At 39.5% G+C, this 16,699-nt stretch overlaps 1 protein-coding gene across 1 annotated transcript in view; it reads right to left on the reverse strand.

Moving 5' to 3' along the window:
- ZNF804A (zinc finger protein 804A) overlaps nt 1-15,292 on the reverse strand; it is a 263,923-nt gene extending 248,631 nt beyond the window's left edge. The window contains exon 1 of the mRNA XM_060780212.2: nt 14,741-15,292. Within this exon, the coding sequence (XP_060636195.2) occupies nt 14,741-14,851 (111 nt within the window). The 5' untranslated portion in view covers nt 14,852-15,292. The remainder of the gene's footprint in view (nt 1-14,740) is intronic.
- Nucleotides 15,293-16,699: the final 1,407 nt, after the last annotated feature.

Consider the following 16,699-nt stretch of genomic DNA (forward strand, 5'->3'; position numbering starts at 1 on the left):
TATTTTACAAAAATAGTCCCTAAATATGAAAAGTCATCAAAAATACACAAACATGTGCATAATCTTATCCAGGGGGAAGAACTCTTGAAATTGCTCATGCTCGTTTTTTTAATGAAGTACAGACAGCCCCCTGTATCAATTGATTCTATATCCATGGATTCACCCATGGATTTGAAGCAAATATACTCTTTACAATTTCATATAAGGGACACAATGTTATCATTCCATTGTATATAATAGGATTTCAGCATCCATGAATTTTGGTATCCAGAATGTGTGTGCATGTGTGTCCTAGAACCAAATCCCAGTGGATACCAAGGGCAAACTATGCAGACTATTTTTTTTAAAAAAAAGAGTTTGCATTGCTATACTTTATGCTTCAATCATTAATCTCGCCATTTATTTGCACCAGTACCCCTCAACTACTTTTTTCCCCATTTGGTTGAAACAAAAACGGACACAAAGAGAGAGGAGGAACACATGATGTACTTCAGAAAAAGGGGCTAAGAGCTGGGTCTTTATTATTTATTTATGTGTTTGTGCAACTTGGGAAGAAGAGCAATAATATGTAAGATGTTTCCTACCTCTCTTTGATGAAGTGACAAGATTCTTATTCATTTATGGGGGAAATGAACAAGGCAAAAGTCATTTGACCCAGCAAGGCATCTACCCATTTGTTCTGGAGGTTAGAATGTATCATCTGACTCACTGAAGCCTATAAATAAGCTCAAGAATTATCCAGGTTGAAGCCTTCACCTCAGAGTCAATTGCTGGGTTGTGGAAACAAGGAGAAGACAATGATATGCTACATAGCTTGAATCATAATATCTGCATAAATCTGTTATCTCAGTTGCTCGTTTAGTGTACTTTGTACATGGGATTGGGGTGGACTACCATCTTGTTCTGCAACTTGGGTAGTCAAATGTTTTAGCTAACTCAAAAGAGATTATTTGGCCTATATGACTAATCTTCTCATTGTTCTTTTCTGGTCACAGTTGTGGAGCTTTGACCTCATAATATCCATTACTTTATTGCTAATCTAATAATTTTTCAAGGATGAGTTTGTAAAAGACAGTCTCTTTGAAGACCATTGATATTCTGCTGCATAGGCCAAGGCTAACTATTTCTCTAATACCTCCATCTTTGACACTTCAAAAGGAGCAGTGAGAAAGAGCTTACCCCTCCCTGTCAAACTTCCACTAAGGCATAGATGAATAACTACAAACAAAAGAAGAACATGTGCATATAGCTTTTTGTCTCTCTTTAAAAAAAAAAAAAGCACTACAAATGCTTTGTAGCAGCTCTCATATGTGCTACTCATAAAAAGAAGAAAGGGAGGAATTTTTCCACATTGTTTGGATATTTTTCAAGGAAGTAAGTGTTCTGTTTCAGATCATTCACACGTCAGAGATTCTATCTAGCAAATGAAATATCCCACTTCCTTCCCAACCCACTTTTTAGCAGTTAACCAAATGTGCTAAGAGACTATGCTCAGAAAATGCCAAACTCCCAGTGCATTATTTGAGATACATTCACTGACTATGCAGATTCTCTGGCCGTTAGCATATGGCTAAAAGTCAAACAAACAAAGCCAATTAAAATCAAGACTAGTTTTGCACAGAGTGGAGACACAGCATCTGCCATCTATTTTAGAACTAACATTAAAATACTGTGGTTAGTATTAAAATTAAAATGCCATCCTTCTGACAATTATGAAATCTGTAAGCTGAGATGAAGTGTCTAATATCAAATGCTGGTGAATATTTTAATTTTATTAAAGAAATCCTAATAATAACTCCAGTGGGGTACCTTCATTGTAGTGGTCCTGCTCCAAGCAACATGGGACACCAAGATTCAGCCGTCTTCATCTTGTTTCTCACAATAGTCCCAAAGATAAGCTTGGCAAAGCATGTAAACCTCTAGCCCCAACTGGCCACTAAATGGATGTTCCACAAACAGAGACAGATCTAGACAATTTACCCTTCCTTCTCATTTTTAACTGCCATGGAAGAAACCATGAGATTTCTGCAATTTTTCTGCTCTCTATAATTGATTCAATGCCTTCATTCAGGTACTTGCTTCTGTATCGCTTGCTCAATACAGTTCTCTAAAAGTTCTACCACAAAAGAGTGACGTGGGAAGGGAAAACCGTAAAGGGAAAAACATAGTAGGTTGACCACCTTCTCCTCATGTTTCATCAAAGCATTCTGTTGGTTTTAATTATCCCTGAAATAGACTATTGTCCTTACCATCAAGATGACGTCTTCAGTCATTCAACTTGACTCTGACCCTTTAAAAAAATCATAATGACACCTACAATGTTTTTTTGCAATACAGGATTTAATATTAATTAAAATAAAGAAGGCAATGAGAAGGAGAAAAATTAAAGAGGGTTCTTCCTCTTTAAATGTCAAATATAACATGGTGTGTGGACAGATGGACAAAGTGGGAACAGCACAACAAAATCTATGTTAATTCCCAGGATTTATTTTTAACCAAGGGGTGGAGGAAATACAAACAAGACTGGGAATGAATGTAACATATGTGACAGTTGGATTTACTTCTTTAAAGTTACTTACTTGTTTGAAATTGGATTTATTTACTTGTTTTAAAGGAATGGTTGATAAGATGCTGCTGGATTTATTGCTGAGGAACCATAACAGAAAAGAAGTCAAGGGCAGGCCCGTAGCCAGGATTTTGTTTCGGGGGGGGCTAAAAAAAATTTCAGGGGGGGTTTCGGGGGGGGGCTGAGTTTCGGGGGGGGCTGAGTCTGAGTGAAAGAGGGTCTAGCCTAGCAAACCTTTTGTATCATTACCCCAATACCCCCATGCATATGGGATATATTGAGTATGGTGATCAGATCATGATATGAATAAACATAACAGTTTAAATAATGCACCAATAAGGCCTTTTCGCGAAAACCATGAAAATTTCGGGGGGGGCTGAAGCCCCCCGAGCCCCCCCCCTGGCTACATGCCTGGTCAAGGGTGTTTATTGCATTTACTTACAACATTCTATGTTGTAAGATGAAGTAGGCAAGACTTAGCAAGGCTCAGCTTTAAATCTCACCTAAGCTTTAGGTAGCCAGATATTAGGTAGCCAGCTATTAGATATTTCTGTTCCCTTGCCCAATCTACATGCTTGCTTAACATCCCACCAAGCAGAAATGGAGCTTCGTGGGATGTTTATTCCAAAATAGAAATTTTGCAACAAATGGAGCAGCCATATCAGAATACTAACCTGCCCTCAAACTAATCCCCATTGGGCAACTAGAATTTCCAGTTTTTGGTTCCATAGTATGATTATAATGTAAAGAAGTTGCTGCACTGGGGCTCCCAATATCTTTTGTATTTGGCTTTCCTGGATATGGCTGATGGAAATTACTTTACAGCAACAAATAGAGGGTCAAACAAACATACTAATCTCTCTTCTCAGTAAGGACTCCTTACTGTAGAGGACTCCTATTTGCAAGCATTTCCATATTCACTAGGATTAAACACCAGAAAGTGTATTGTTTTGCAGAAACTGCCCCAGATGTTTAGGGATTGCATTTATTTTGGTACAGGGTTGGTTAGTTCTCAGGATCTGAGGGGCAAAGGCCTTGGGGGGAGTAGTTCCCCCAGCAACATACACATTGCACTCCCCATATTGCCTTAGTTTTGTGACGTTATGGTCCTTTTGTTACTATTCACAAAAAGTGTGATGAAATTGCCCCAGGTATCCTATTGAGTAATTGGGAACATTTTGAGAGGGGAAATTGAAATCGTTTTATGGTTCTGGAAGCAACAGTGACCTGGGGCTTCATATAGTCTGTGAATTGCTCTTGGCCTATCCTTGCCTCTGTAAGGCAGCAGGTCTTTATGAACCCTTTACAAACTAGATATTTATTCTTGATAGAGGTGTGCATTTTTATTAGGCCTCATAAGTCGTATCAAGTTCATTACATTCATACTTATGAGGTGATACTGGATATGTGGGCATAGCCAATGCCAAAAATTTAAGAATCAAAACTTAACCCATACATTTTTTGTTTTTATTTTCATTTTGTAAATCTCAGGAGGCTCCCAAGGTTAGTTTCATATTTAGTGCAAGGAAGCAAAGCCAAAAAGGCTGCCTTAGTGCCTTGCCTTTCCTCTGTAAATTAATGAAGTCTCGCCATTAGAAGCGGGCAAAAGAGGGAGCAGCATTTGCTGGGAACAGTACAGAACTCTGGGAAATGTAGTTTGGGATGGGAGGAGTCCTATGACACAGAATTCAAAAAGCCCTGCCCTAAACTACATTTCCCAGAATGCAGTGCACTGTTCAGAATGAGAGATATTTGCCCCTCTGTAGCCAGAATTTATATTCTTCATGATTTTTGTTACTGTATGATAAATGTCATTTCCTAATTGGTTCTATAATAAAAACAGGGTGAAAGTTTATGAAACTGCAAACACCTTGTCTTTGTGCGAGGGACATTGTGTTATAGCACAATTTCTTGTATACTATCCAGTCTGCCAACTTAATATTATCATTCACTCATTTAACAAAGTTTTTGGTACAAAAACAAAGTTCCTGGAGTAGAACTACTACTTCTTTTAAAGTAAGGGCTACAGAATTAAACTGGAAATAACACTTTCAAATTAGAAACGTGTTTTCTTTATTATTATTATTATTATTATTATTATTATTATTATTATTATTATTCAAAGGCTGGATGGCCATATGTTGGGGGTGTTTTCTTGGGTTATAAATGTCTTTTCTTAATTTGTTTTATCATAAAAACATGGCAAAAGTTTTTAAAACTCTGCTCCTCCTGACATAAAGACTTTGTTTTTGCATGAGGGACATTGTGTTATAGCACATTTTGCAGTCCAGTCCACAAATTTAACATTGTCATCCACCCATTTAAAAAGGTTTTTGGTGCAAAACAAAGTTCCTGGAGTAGAGCTACTATTCTCAAAGTAAGAACTACATAGTTAAACAGGAAATAATACTTTCAAACTAGGGACATACTTTATTTATTATATAAAAAAGGTTGTTTATAAAAACTTTGAAAATTTCCCAAAAATTCATGGATAAATGAAACATTCTGAAATTTGGTGGACTAAGAATGGCAAATGTGTTTGAACCATTTTAATGGCTTGCACATCCCTAATACCTACCTTCCTCCAATGGTCCCTTTCTCCAATGAATACACAGATCTAGTGTTGGGCTCTAAACCCTTCCTATAATTTAGAAGTGGGTGCCACAGCATAATATTCCACTGTTTCTAGGTAATAAGGAGTGAACTCTGATTCCTAAAGCTCTTGTGGCATCAAAGCACTTGGTCATATACTATAACTAAAATAAGTACATTAGGATACAGTGACAGTTATTTGTATTTATAGTAATATAGTTTTTATTTTAGGGAAAAATCACTAAAAATGAAATTAAATTAATCTAGTTCATAGAATCAGAGAATTAGAAGAGACCATATGGGCCATCTAGTCCAACCCCTTGCAATGCAAGAAAAGCATAATCAAAGAACAGACGGTCATCCAGCCTGTTTAAAGCCTCCAAGGAAGGAGCTTCCACCTCACTCATGGAAAGTAACATTCCTCTTCCAAAGGGACTATAAAGTTGGAAAGCATAAAAAGCTGACACCAATCTAAGAAATAGAAGATAAAAGCTCATAAAAGTTTTCAAAATTATTATCCATCTTCAGACATACATGCATATAAAGACATATATATTAGAAACATATACACATTTGGAGTAAAAAAAAAGTGGGGGGGACAAGCAAGGCCACAAAACAGTACATTTTTGTTGCAAGTGGAGAGTGCAGAAATGTTGGTTTATAGAGTTTGGTCCTCCATATCCCCAACCCAAACTGAATGAATCATTGGATCATATCTAAAGACTTCCAGTCTTCTAAGGAGCCTTCTAGGGATCTTGTATCTGCCATCTAGTGGCCCAGATATTTTATGGCATCTAGTGAATTAAGCCAGTGTTTCTTAAACTCTGCTCCTCCTGATGTATTGGACTTCAGTTCCCACAGCTGGTAAGGTGGCTGGGAATCCTGGGAGCTGAAGTCCAAAATACCTGGAGAAACAGAGTTTGAGAAACATTGCTCCAGGCTAAGGAGATATGTCAACTGATTATTTTATGTTAAGTTATATTTAAAGGGATAATCCAAAAATGCTCATTACCAGGAGTACACGCCAATTTTCAGGAATGTACATTTTATATTTCTAGATCTATCGCAACCAGAGTGGTTTCTGGGCATCTGTGTGTATACACACATATAATTTATTTCATTAATGTAACTCTAAACACAGACCAGCATGAGCATCCCTTGCAAAAACACTAATAAGGTGCAAAAACTAAAAAGTGTGGGTGGCTAAAAATGTCATGTTGGCTTTTTTAAAAGACTGCAATGAATTTTGCAAACATCTTCAAACCCAAGGTGAAAGGACTTAAAAGGAATAGAGAGGGAACAGACTTAGGGCACATCTACACAGTAGACCACTTACCATGAAGGATCTCCAGATGAGCTCTTTGGTGGCCAAATAAAGCACAGAGTTGATCCAGGATAAAGTGAAACAGGGCATCTTAACACATCCTTGACCCACATTAACCAAAGTCATGGGATGCTCCAAATTCTGACCCAGGATACAAAGTAGCCCACAACTTTGGGTCCAAGTAAAACGTTGAGCAAATTCCAATACAGAACAAGTCACAACTGTTTTCACTGCCATCTTATGTTTTCCAGGCACATTTAATGGCAAATATCATACAGGTACTCTATTGTTCTCTTTATTCTCAGAGTAATTGTGCCATCGGTATAGACAGGCCTATAGGACCCCTCAGTGGCACAGTGGGTTAAATCCTTGTGCCAGCAGGACTGAAGACTGGCCAGGGCACAGGTTTGAATCCAGGGAGAGCATAGATGAGCTCCCTTTGCCAGCTCCAGCTCCCCATGTGGGGGCATGAGAGAAGCCTCCCACAAGGATGGTAAAAATCAAAAACATCCGGACATCCCCTAGGCAATGTCCTTGCAGATGGTGAATTCTCTCACACCAGAAGTGACTTTCAGTTTCTCAAGTCACTCCTGACATTAAAAAAAATAGACAGGCACTGTCACCTGATCATCTTGACAGTGGGCATTACTCATGGTGAGGCCTAGTTGGTATTTGGATGGGGGAAACACGAGGAATACTAGATTATGTTGGCTATATTTCAGAGGAGAGTGATGACAAACCATTTCCAAGTATCCTTTACCTAAGAAAACAGTATAAAATCCTTTGAGTCATCAAAGTCAACAAACAACAGAGTGAGAGAAAAGGGGAGAGGGTGAGAGATGGCAGAAAATTGTAATTTGTTGCTTTTGGAAAATTTACTAAAATCTGAAAATATGTTTATATTCAGAGAGACAGGAATTTGAGATTAAACAGAAATCAAATGTTAGTAAAAATGAAACTGAGAGACTTCTGCCACGCTTATTAAAAAGTCAAACTAAACATTTCTCTTGAAGTTAAGAATTTTGCCTATTTATGTGCAGTCCATGCAAATTCACTGAAAAGCTCCACTGAAATGAATAGTTTACTTACAAGAGGGCACAAGATGATAGTTGCCAGGAAATGGCATGGCTTTCTGAAGAAGAGAATGTTGACTGTTACTTGCAAGATCTGTTTTCCCAAACCAATCATCCCTTGAAATGAGTTTTTCACATAAGTAATATCCTAATAAGGGCATTTATTCTGTAACACAAACTTCTGAAATTGTCTTTTTGTAAGGCTGATATATAGCCGCACACATATCACACTGAACAAATGGGAACACAAAAATGTCAAGAGCAAAGAAATAAAAAGTCACTGTAGAAGCTTTCGGCATTCATTCCTCTTATTATGCTGCCTACTGTGCTGCCAACAACATATGCTGACACTCCATAAGGTTTTCATTTCCACCTCCAACAGATACAGAAAAGCAATATGTACAACAGTTTTTTCAATCCAACCTTAGCAGTTGCCCAAGGTGCTCTCCTATCAGCAGCAAATTGGTCTATGTGCAACTGGCATTCATCCAGGAAATCTAGGCAGCTATTCTGAATTTGCATGACTGTAAGGGCTCTTAATGTCAGCCACTAATGGGCAGATTTGCTGTGATACGGATGGGAGAACGTTTGAATGGACTACATTCTAGGATTCATGGGGTTTTACTTCAAACCTGTTTGAAAACATACAAATCTATGCAGCATACCATCTCTTTTGTACACACCATAGATGAAAAAGCCTCCCAAACAGTGGGTCAAACAATAGGGTTAGGAAAAATTGAGTGGGAAATAGCATCAAAGTTTTCTAGAAGGTTCACATTGGAGTCAAGAACTGCAAGTGACATTTGGACAAAGGCTCTGTTTAGTGGCTGTTTCCATAGTGAAATTTTTCAGAATCCACTGCACACTGAAGAAAAGTTAACACACTTCATAGTGATTCATAGACCTGAACCATTAAAGGCAGTAGCACAGCTGGTAAATGAGAAACTGAAAGCTTCTTGTTCTTCATATGCTAGCCCAGAGGTTGTTTTATTCTCTCCACATTCTGATCAAGCAATCTAACTTCCCTCATGGATGGTCAGGTTCTACAATCAAGTTGACAAGCATGGAGCATATGTGCTCAGGTACTGTGAGATTAAATTGTGGGGTGAGGGTTCTTTGAAAAGGAATCTGTTTCCAAGAAGGTGAGCAGTATTACTTTATGTTTCCAGAATAATCAGAATAAAATAATATATTTTATTATAATAAAATAAGAGTGCATTTTTATAAGAAATGTATGTTCACTGTTTCTTCATCTCATAATGGTTAGAACACTTTGATTAAAGTTTGGAGGGCACAAGGGGACAAATATTGATGTTTTAGGCCTCTTATGTCATTCATCACTTGGACAATAGCCCTAAAGGCTTCCTGGATTTTTCTTTTCAAAAGCATGCCTTGGCCATTAAAGTAATACCTACAGTATAGACTCACCTACAATCTATTGCCAAAGTCCTAACTGAAGTTTTAAAAAGTGAAGATGCAGGACAAAGTGCCTGATGGGCTATGTTGCTGGGAAAAGAGTCCCTCCAGATGAAAGACTGGGCTAAGGAGACCTGCATATTTCATCTCCCATCACTGATCAGTTATATTATTCTTGTGCTGGTTGCAGAGGAAGACACAGTAACACAGCTTCACAGGGAACCTCCATGCATTGGCTTAGGGCCACAAACTAGTTTTCCCATTCTTGACCTAAACAGTCACAGGGTGCATACACACTGGAGAACAATAACAGTTTGCCACACTTTTACTACTATGATCCAATGCTATGGAATAATATGAGTTGTAGTTTTACAAGGTCTTTAGAGTTCTCTAAACCCAAGTACAAATCTCAGGATTCCATAGTATTGAGCCATGGCAGTTAAAGTGGTGTCTGTAAAACAACCCAGTCTATTGAAAAACAAACTCCTAACTGGAGTTAAAATAAGAGAGCCTTAAAGCTGAAATGCACACCATAAGACACATAAAAAATAACCCTTTCATTTCCTTGAAAGCTTCCACTAAAAGAAAGATAACTGTCACAATTTCAAGGTAACTTCTTTCATTGTTTAAGTGCTTCTACTACAGGCCACTCTGCATCCCAGCTGCTAATAGCAAAATGGAAAGGCAGAATATGTTTTGCATTTAAAAAGGCATCACTTTCAGTCTTTAGCTGAAAGCATCAGGCCACAGGTGATGGGAACAACTTTCACCTTGGTCCCTGAATGGACAAAATAAACTAAAAGTATTGAATTACCTAAAGCAAATTTTCATTTTGTGTTAAAGAATGATGGAAGTATCAATGTCTATATAGCGGGAGAAAGGGAGAATGTGTTTTGACCATTGCACACAGCTTTTCGATGTTCAAAGTTTATTTTATACCACATATTTTCTATATTTACAAATTTAGCACCAAAACATTGCAATGTACTGAAACAGCTGTGGATCTGAGAAGGAAGCAGACTGCATTGGATAATACAGAATGTTGGATGAGTGAAGGTTGGATAAGCGAGACTCTACTGTAGTTACAAATGCAGGTAGGACAACAAAAGTGAGAGAAATCTGCCTCTCGGGAGGAAAACTCACTTCTGTGAGTTATTATCATGGGGAAACGGTGCCTCGACTGAAACTCTCACCAATCCTTGTTTCTACAACAAGCCAAATTTTGCAAAATCTAATTATCACAGAGACAGAAAGTAAGGTGAAATCTTCTGAATGGGGCACAGACAGCAAAATAAACACCACAGGGATGTTATCCCTTCCTCATATATAACCTGAAGCTTATATATTTGCATATTTGGTTTTAGTTACACTTAAAAAGACACCTGTTTTGACTTATAAATAAATTCAACTTAAGAACAAACCTACACAACCTATCTTGTTCATAAATGGGGGCTGCCTGTGTTCTTTGGTGTATAACCTTTATAGCAGTACATCCACTGCAATTATATGGGTATCAGTGGGTAGATTCCATGAGGATCATTCTCAGGATAGTGTGGTGAAGAGGAAAGTGTGTTATACTTTCAGAGAATATTCAGGAGATGTAAATGTACCACACTACACTAGATGGAGATGGAGGGTCTTTGGATATATTTTGTATCTAATGATATATAACTGTCACAATCATCCTACTAGTTATCTCCAAATGCAGGGGTAATAGGAAAGGTTGGGGCATAGCTTCCTTATGAGAAAGTTAGCAAAGAACATGAAAGACTAAAATTCCTTTTTGTTTCCATCCTCACCAGACCCCTAGAGGGGTCTTCCTATCAGGAACAGAATGTAACCCCATTATAGAAAACTCTCCCAAAGGCCAAAACACACCATAAAGTTAGTCAAGGGCTGGAAGAAAAGTGAGAAGGATTAGCTACTCAGCAGTGGCCCCTCTTGGCCAGTGAAAAAAACTACACAAACATCAGAATCCAGTAAACCTCAGAAGGAGCAGATGATATAAAGACTTAATAGCATCACTCAGATTTTTCATTGTTCATTTAACTAGCATCACAGGCTCCCCCACTTCTGATGTCTCCTAGCAATGTATATTCATTTTTCCCTGACAGCAGAACAGCCTGTCATGCTGAAGTTATTTGTATGTTGCTGATGTCAAAAATGTGTGAATGAAAATTTATTTCTTCTTCAGCGACATGTAGATATACAGATTTTAGGGGGAATAACAGAACTTAATTCAGGAGGCAAATTATCCACAGGTGTAGTATGCTGAGAATTGCACTCCACCAACATTTGGAGAGCTGCATGCTTACCACCCTATCTTAATCTCTTCACAGCAAACTCAAACCAAGACTTCATAAGCAATATTCTATGTGCAGATGTTATGCCATGCATTCTGGTTGATCTTTAACTCTACTTCACAAGTCTCACAAGAGAAGAACTAGAACTGAATGCAAATAGGAATGGGCTTCATAACTTTGGCACAATCAAAACGCTTACATTTTACAATGGAGTAAAACTTTTAGCTAATCATTTTCATATTTACAAACTTGCAATTGATTTTAAATAGCACTTAAAATTGACCAATAAGCCTATTTTAAAATGTCAGTGGTCTTTTATTACAATGGGTAGCAAGTACTAACTTTAAAAACAAAACAAACTTCGCCCTTTTTTCTTGAATGAAGAGGATGCATGTAATAATTCGGGGCTTGGGAACTTGTGGACTTCCAGATGCTATTTGGCTCCCATTTCCAGAAGCCCCTTGCCAACCTGACTGATGACATGGGATAGTGGAAAGGATTTTTGCAGACACACTTTTTCATTGACCAATTCTAATATGAGACCTGCTGGGACAACTCCATGTATAATCTAAAAACAAATACTTTTTTCTCAAAGACGATTATTTTATTAATATGCAAATTATGCAGATTTAATTGATATGAATGGTTGAATAAATCTCCTCTGATCTCATTACTTGGTTGTTGTTATAATTTTATGTGACTTGTTTTATACTTTTGCATTGTTTTTACTGGTTGGATGTTATATGTGCACCCTGGAGTGCTTTGTAAGCTACCTTGAGTGAGAGTAGGGAGATAGTGGCTGGATATAAAGTTTAATTATGATTTATTATTTATTATTTATTATTGCTTAACAATTCTAGTCCCATTGCACCGATTCTTTTCTTTCTTATTATTCTTTTCTTTCTTTATTATGCCCATTCTTTTATATGCCAGAAAGATAAAAGAAAGACATTCAAAATTATATAGACTTCATAATTTTATGAAAACCTCCAAATTTCTCTAAGTTATTTTAAGGACCACGCTTACATCTAGGTTGACTGGCTCTGTGAAATAACATTGCCTTTGCTTTCAAAAAGAAATGAATTTTACTTTTGAGAGTATTAGGCTGTGTTATAAATAGATTTCTCTTATATTACCTTTTACGAAGACTGTTGAATCACTTTAATTAAATTAGGGTATTTTTTTAAAAAAGGAACACTCCCAAAATACAGAAACTAAATAAGATCTGAGGTAAAGGCCAGCTTTACCAGTGATCAAATAACTTCAGATCTAAGGCTAGACTGAAGAACTGCTGTCCTTTAATACTTTTTTAAAAAATATAAGGAGATGAAAAGTATAAGTACATAAAAATACGATTTGCTTGTAAACATGTTTAAAAAAATGTCAGATAATGAAATTTCAGATGCACTGGATGCTCAAAACACTGATATATAATGATGTTTTAGAACATGTTAATATATCTACAGATTACACATGTTATTCCGCCAAACAGAACTTTGTTGTTATTTTCAGAAGGATGTGAGTTTGAAAGTGTAACATTTTACTCAGTTTGTGAGAGAGTGCACATGTGAGAGCATAACATCTGTGAAAGTATTTGAAACATTATAATGGATTGTAACCCATTTATTTATATCCAATTATGATTTCAGGCCATTGTAGTTTGTGATCTTATATACACATTCTTGGAAAGTATGTCCAATTGGTTTTCTAGGGACTTGCATCCAGCAATTGTACTTTAGGATCAGCAAGGATTTAGTACCAAAAGATGCCTATAATTTCAGAGTAATTAATGCCCAATATACTCAACAAGATTATGAACACAATGTACTACAATTTATCCAATCTGGATTCAGACATGTGAGAACTGCTTGTAAGTTGCAGAACTTTGTCAGTGAATCTTTCTTGCCATTTTTCCCTCAAAGAACCCACTGGACACTGTTACATGTTCTACACCATTTCCCCTTTTTAATGCCATAGGTTTGTAGTTTTGGGCTTAGTTTGGTTTTGTGCTTCCCACCCCAACCTCCAGTTTCATAAAGCATGAATGAGCACATAAAAGATTTGGAATGAATATGATGTTTTCTATATTGACCAGTCTCCAAAAATGATATGCCCACTTTCCCCATGCCAAAGATATTCAACATACTTGTAAATTACTATTTTAAGGACAAGTTGCAAACATTATGCAATCTCCAAAGATGGCTAAGTAGGCTTGTTTAGCAAAAGAGGAGAGCTAATCTCTCCCATAATTTACCATTTCGTTATTGCTACAGAAAAGTTTCAGGGTGAAAGGGAGATAGGAAAGGAATGTTTCTCTGTCTTACTTCCAAAAGTGTATCAATACTAGGGAAACTTTTCAAGGATCTCTACTAAACATATCTTCAGTGGACTGAGATCCTATGGGAGCTCACAGTTAGAAGACATTGTACACCAGATGTGACATGTGAGGAAAAGGTGGGGTTCTTGCCAAATAAATTCTTCTAGTTGCAGCACTTTTAGAGAGTCATAGAGAGCCAGCCAGAGCTTATGAGAAACCAAGTATGTGTTACTTAATCAACCTAATCAAACAGTTGGCATTCTAATGTGTGCAAAAATAACTTAGATTGGGAAAAGTGAGTATTAAATAAAGCATGTCAGCTGTCTCCTCATAGTGAACATCTTGGTTGTATTTGACTCTGAATGCACTAAGAGCCCAAGCGTGATATGCCACATCAGGAGTCCCGCTGTGCTCAAAGGGCTGACTGCCTTGTGAGAGACATTAAAGCTACAACTTTAAGCACTTTTGAACCAAATGGATCTCTATTTGAGTGAAGTTGCTTGGCATCTTCCCACTCTCATGGAGGGAGATGTCTTTAACTTGTAGAGTCATCATCATTTTTTTTGTCAAAACCAGAGGGGGTGGGGTTGAATCTGGGTACTTTCCTTTCCAACACCCTGGCTCTCATCAGGCAAAGCTCATGGATGAACTGTATGATTAGATCCAAAACTAGGCGTGGGATGGATTGTATATCCCATCCTCCTCCTTTCTGGAGAAGTTTGGTGAAGGAAGGGATTAGAGAGAGACAAATAGCACAGGTTCTCCCTCTATCAATAGCAAAATAAGAATTATTCTATATGTGCAGATGTTATGCCATGCATTCTGGTGGATCTTTAACTCTACTTTAACTCGACCCAATAAACCAGGCCTGAACGGAATGGTCACTTTAGAAAACCCCACTTAGAATATAACCCGAGGAAGGGGAGATCCCAGCTCCACACTACACATGTCCTTGCGTTTTCTCTTTTCCAGCATCAGCCAACAAAGCGACTTCAGTTCAGACAGAGCAGAGAGCAGCGCCGTCCAGGACCTCGAGGTGCTGAATCCAAGGGAGGCATGAGGAAGGAGGAGGAGATCGGGGAAGGAGGGGATTGGATGGGGTATGGACAAGCCAAGGCATGGGGAGAAAAGAAGCAGGCGAGCTCTTACCAGAGTTTTGTTGCCGTTCTTGCTGAGCGGACCTCGGAAAACCCCCTTGATGTTGCGAAAGTGCCCATTGCTGAGGTGCGCGGAGCTGATGACGATGTAATAACACTCCATGGGGCAGCCGCCTCGGCCGGGGTTCCCATGCACCCCGGGGGCGAGGGAGGAGGAGGCTTGTGGGGGAGCCCAGGGCTGGGCTGGCAGCGCCGGAGAGCAGAAGAGGCTGCTGGAGAAGAGGGATGCAGGCAGGCAGGAAGGAAGGAGGAGCAGCAGCAGCAGTCCAACTCTGCCTCTTCCCCGTTAGCGATGGCAGCAGGAGCCGGCAGGCGTTGACCGCACAACCTCCCTCCCTTTCCCTCTCCTTCTCCCTCTCCCTCAGTGTGTGTCAGAGGAGGAGCGGCAACCTGGTCCTCCTCAGCATCTCGGTGCCTCCGCCGGAGGAGTCTGAGGAGCTGCCGCCTCTCGCCCGCGCGGCGCTGTTATAATAGCGCGCAGCCTTGCCGCTCCATCGCACGGAGCCAATGGCAGGGAGCCACTAGGCTGAGCCTGGGAGCCGTCTGCCGGGGGAGGGAGGGAGGGAGGGAGGGGAGGGGGAGAAAGAGGGAGGGGGCAGCGCCACGCACAAAGACACCCCTGCCTTCCCCTCCGTCTCCTCTTCCCTCCCTTCCTTTCCCGAGAGCATTCAAACACCAACAGGCGCGGGAAAGCGGGCATTCCCTATATCCCTATCCACCAGGAAAGAGGAGAGAGGGCACTGAAGCCTTCTTTCTCCCCGCTCACAGAAAAGGAGGCAGGCGGGCGGGTGGCTGGCGGAGGGAAGCCTCCCTAGCATCAGCGGCAGCGAATCCCCGGCGTGTGGCATTGGCAGCTGCTTCCCGCGCTCGCCCCTCGCTTGCTCTCGCGCTCTCTCCCCTCCCACCTCAAGAAGAAACGGAGGCACACTCGGGCCATTCTATCTATCTATCTATCTATCTATCATTTTTTGTGAGTCAAGTATACAGCCTTTGGGTAGGAAGGCTCTGTCTCCCGACAGTGCTTGGGTCTTCCCCACATCCTTTCCCTCAGAGGACACCCCAAAGCCCCTCTCTCTATCTCTCTATATAGGGAGTGTATATAGAGGCTTCAGAAGACACCCCTCTATATACACTTCCTATATAGAGAGAGGGGCTTTGCGGTGTCTTCTGAAGGAGATAGAGAGAGGGGGGCTTTGAGTGTATAATATAGAGGCTTTGGGGTGTCCTCTGAGGGAAATCTATAGAAAGGCTTTGGGGTATCTTCTGAGGGATACACATACACACACACACACACACAGAGAGAGAGAGAGAGAGAGAGAGAGAGTAAAAGAGGCTTTTGGGCATCCTCTTGGGGAAATATATAGAAGCTTTGGGGTATCTTCTGAGGGATACACATACACACACAGAGAGAGAGAGAGAGTGAGTGAGTGTGTAGAAGAGGCTTTGGGGTGTCCTCTGGGGGAAATATTTATATAGAAGCTTTGGGGTGTCTTCTGAGGATATATATATATATATAAATATATATATATATATATATATATATATATATATATATATATAAAAAGAGGGAGGTTTTGGGGTGTCTTCTGAAGGAGATAGAGAGAGGGGGGCTTTGAGTGTATATTATAGAGGCTTTGGGGTGTCCTCTGAGGGAAATCTATAGAAAGGCTTTGGGGTATCTTCTAAGGGATACACACACACATAGTGTGTGTGTGCCCCTCAGAAGATACCCCAAAGCCTTTCTATAGATTTCCCTCAGAGGACACCCCAAAGCCTCTATGTGTGTGTGTGTGTGTGTTTGTGTAAAAGAGACTTTGGGGTGTATAATATAAAGGCTTTGGGGTGTCCTCTGGGGGAAATATTTATATAGAAGCTTTGGGGTGTCTCCTGAGGAAATATATATTATTTATATATATATATATATATAGAGAGAGAGAGAGAGAGAGAGAGA

The sequence above is a fragment of the Anolis sagrei genome, chromosome 1 (genome assembly GCF_037176765.1).
Source record: "Anolis sagrei isolate rAnoSag1 chromosome 1, rAnoSag1.mat, whole genome shotgun sequence".
NCBI classification, from domain to species: domain Eukaryota; kingdom Metazoa; phylum Chordata; class Lepidosauria; order Squamata; family Dactyloidae; genus Anolis; species Anolis sagrei.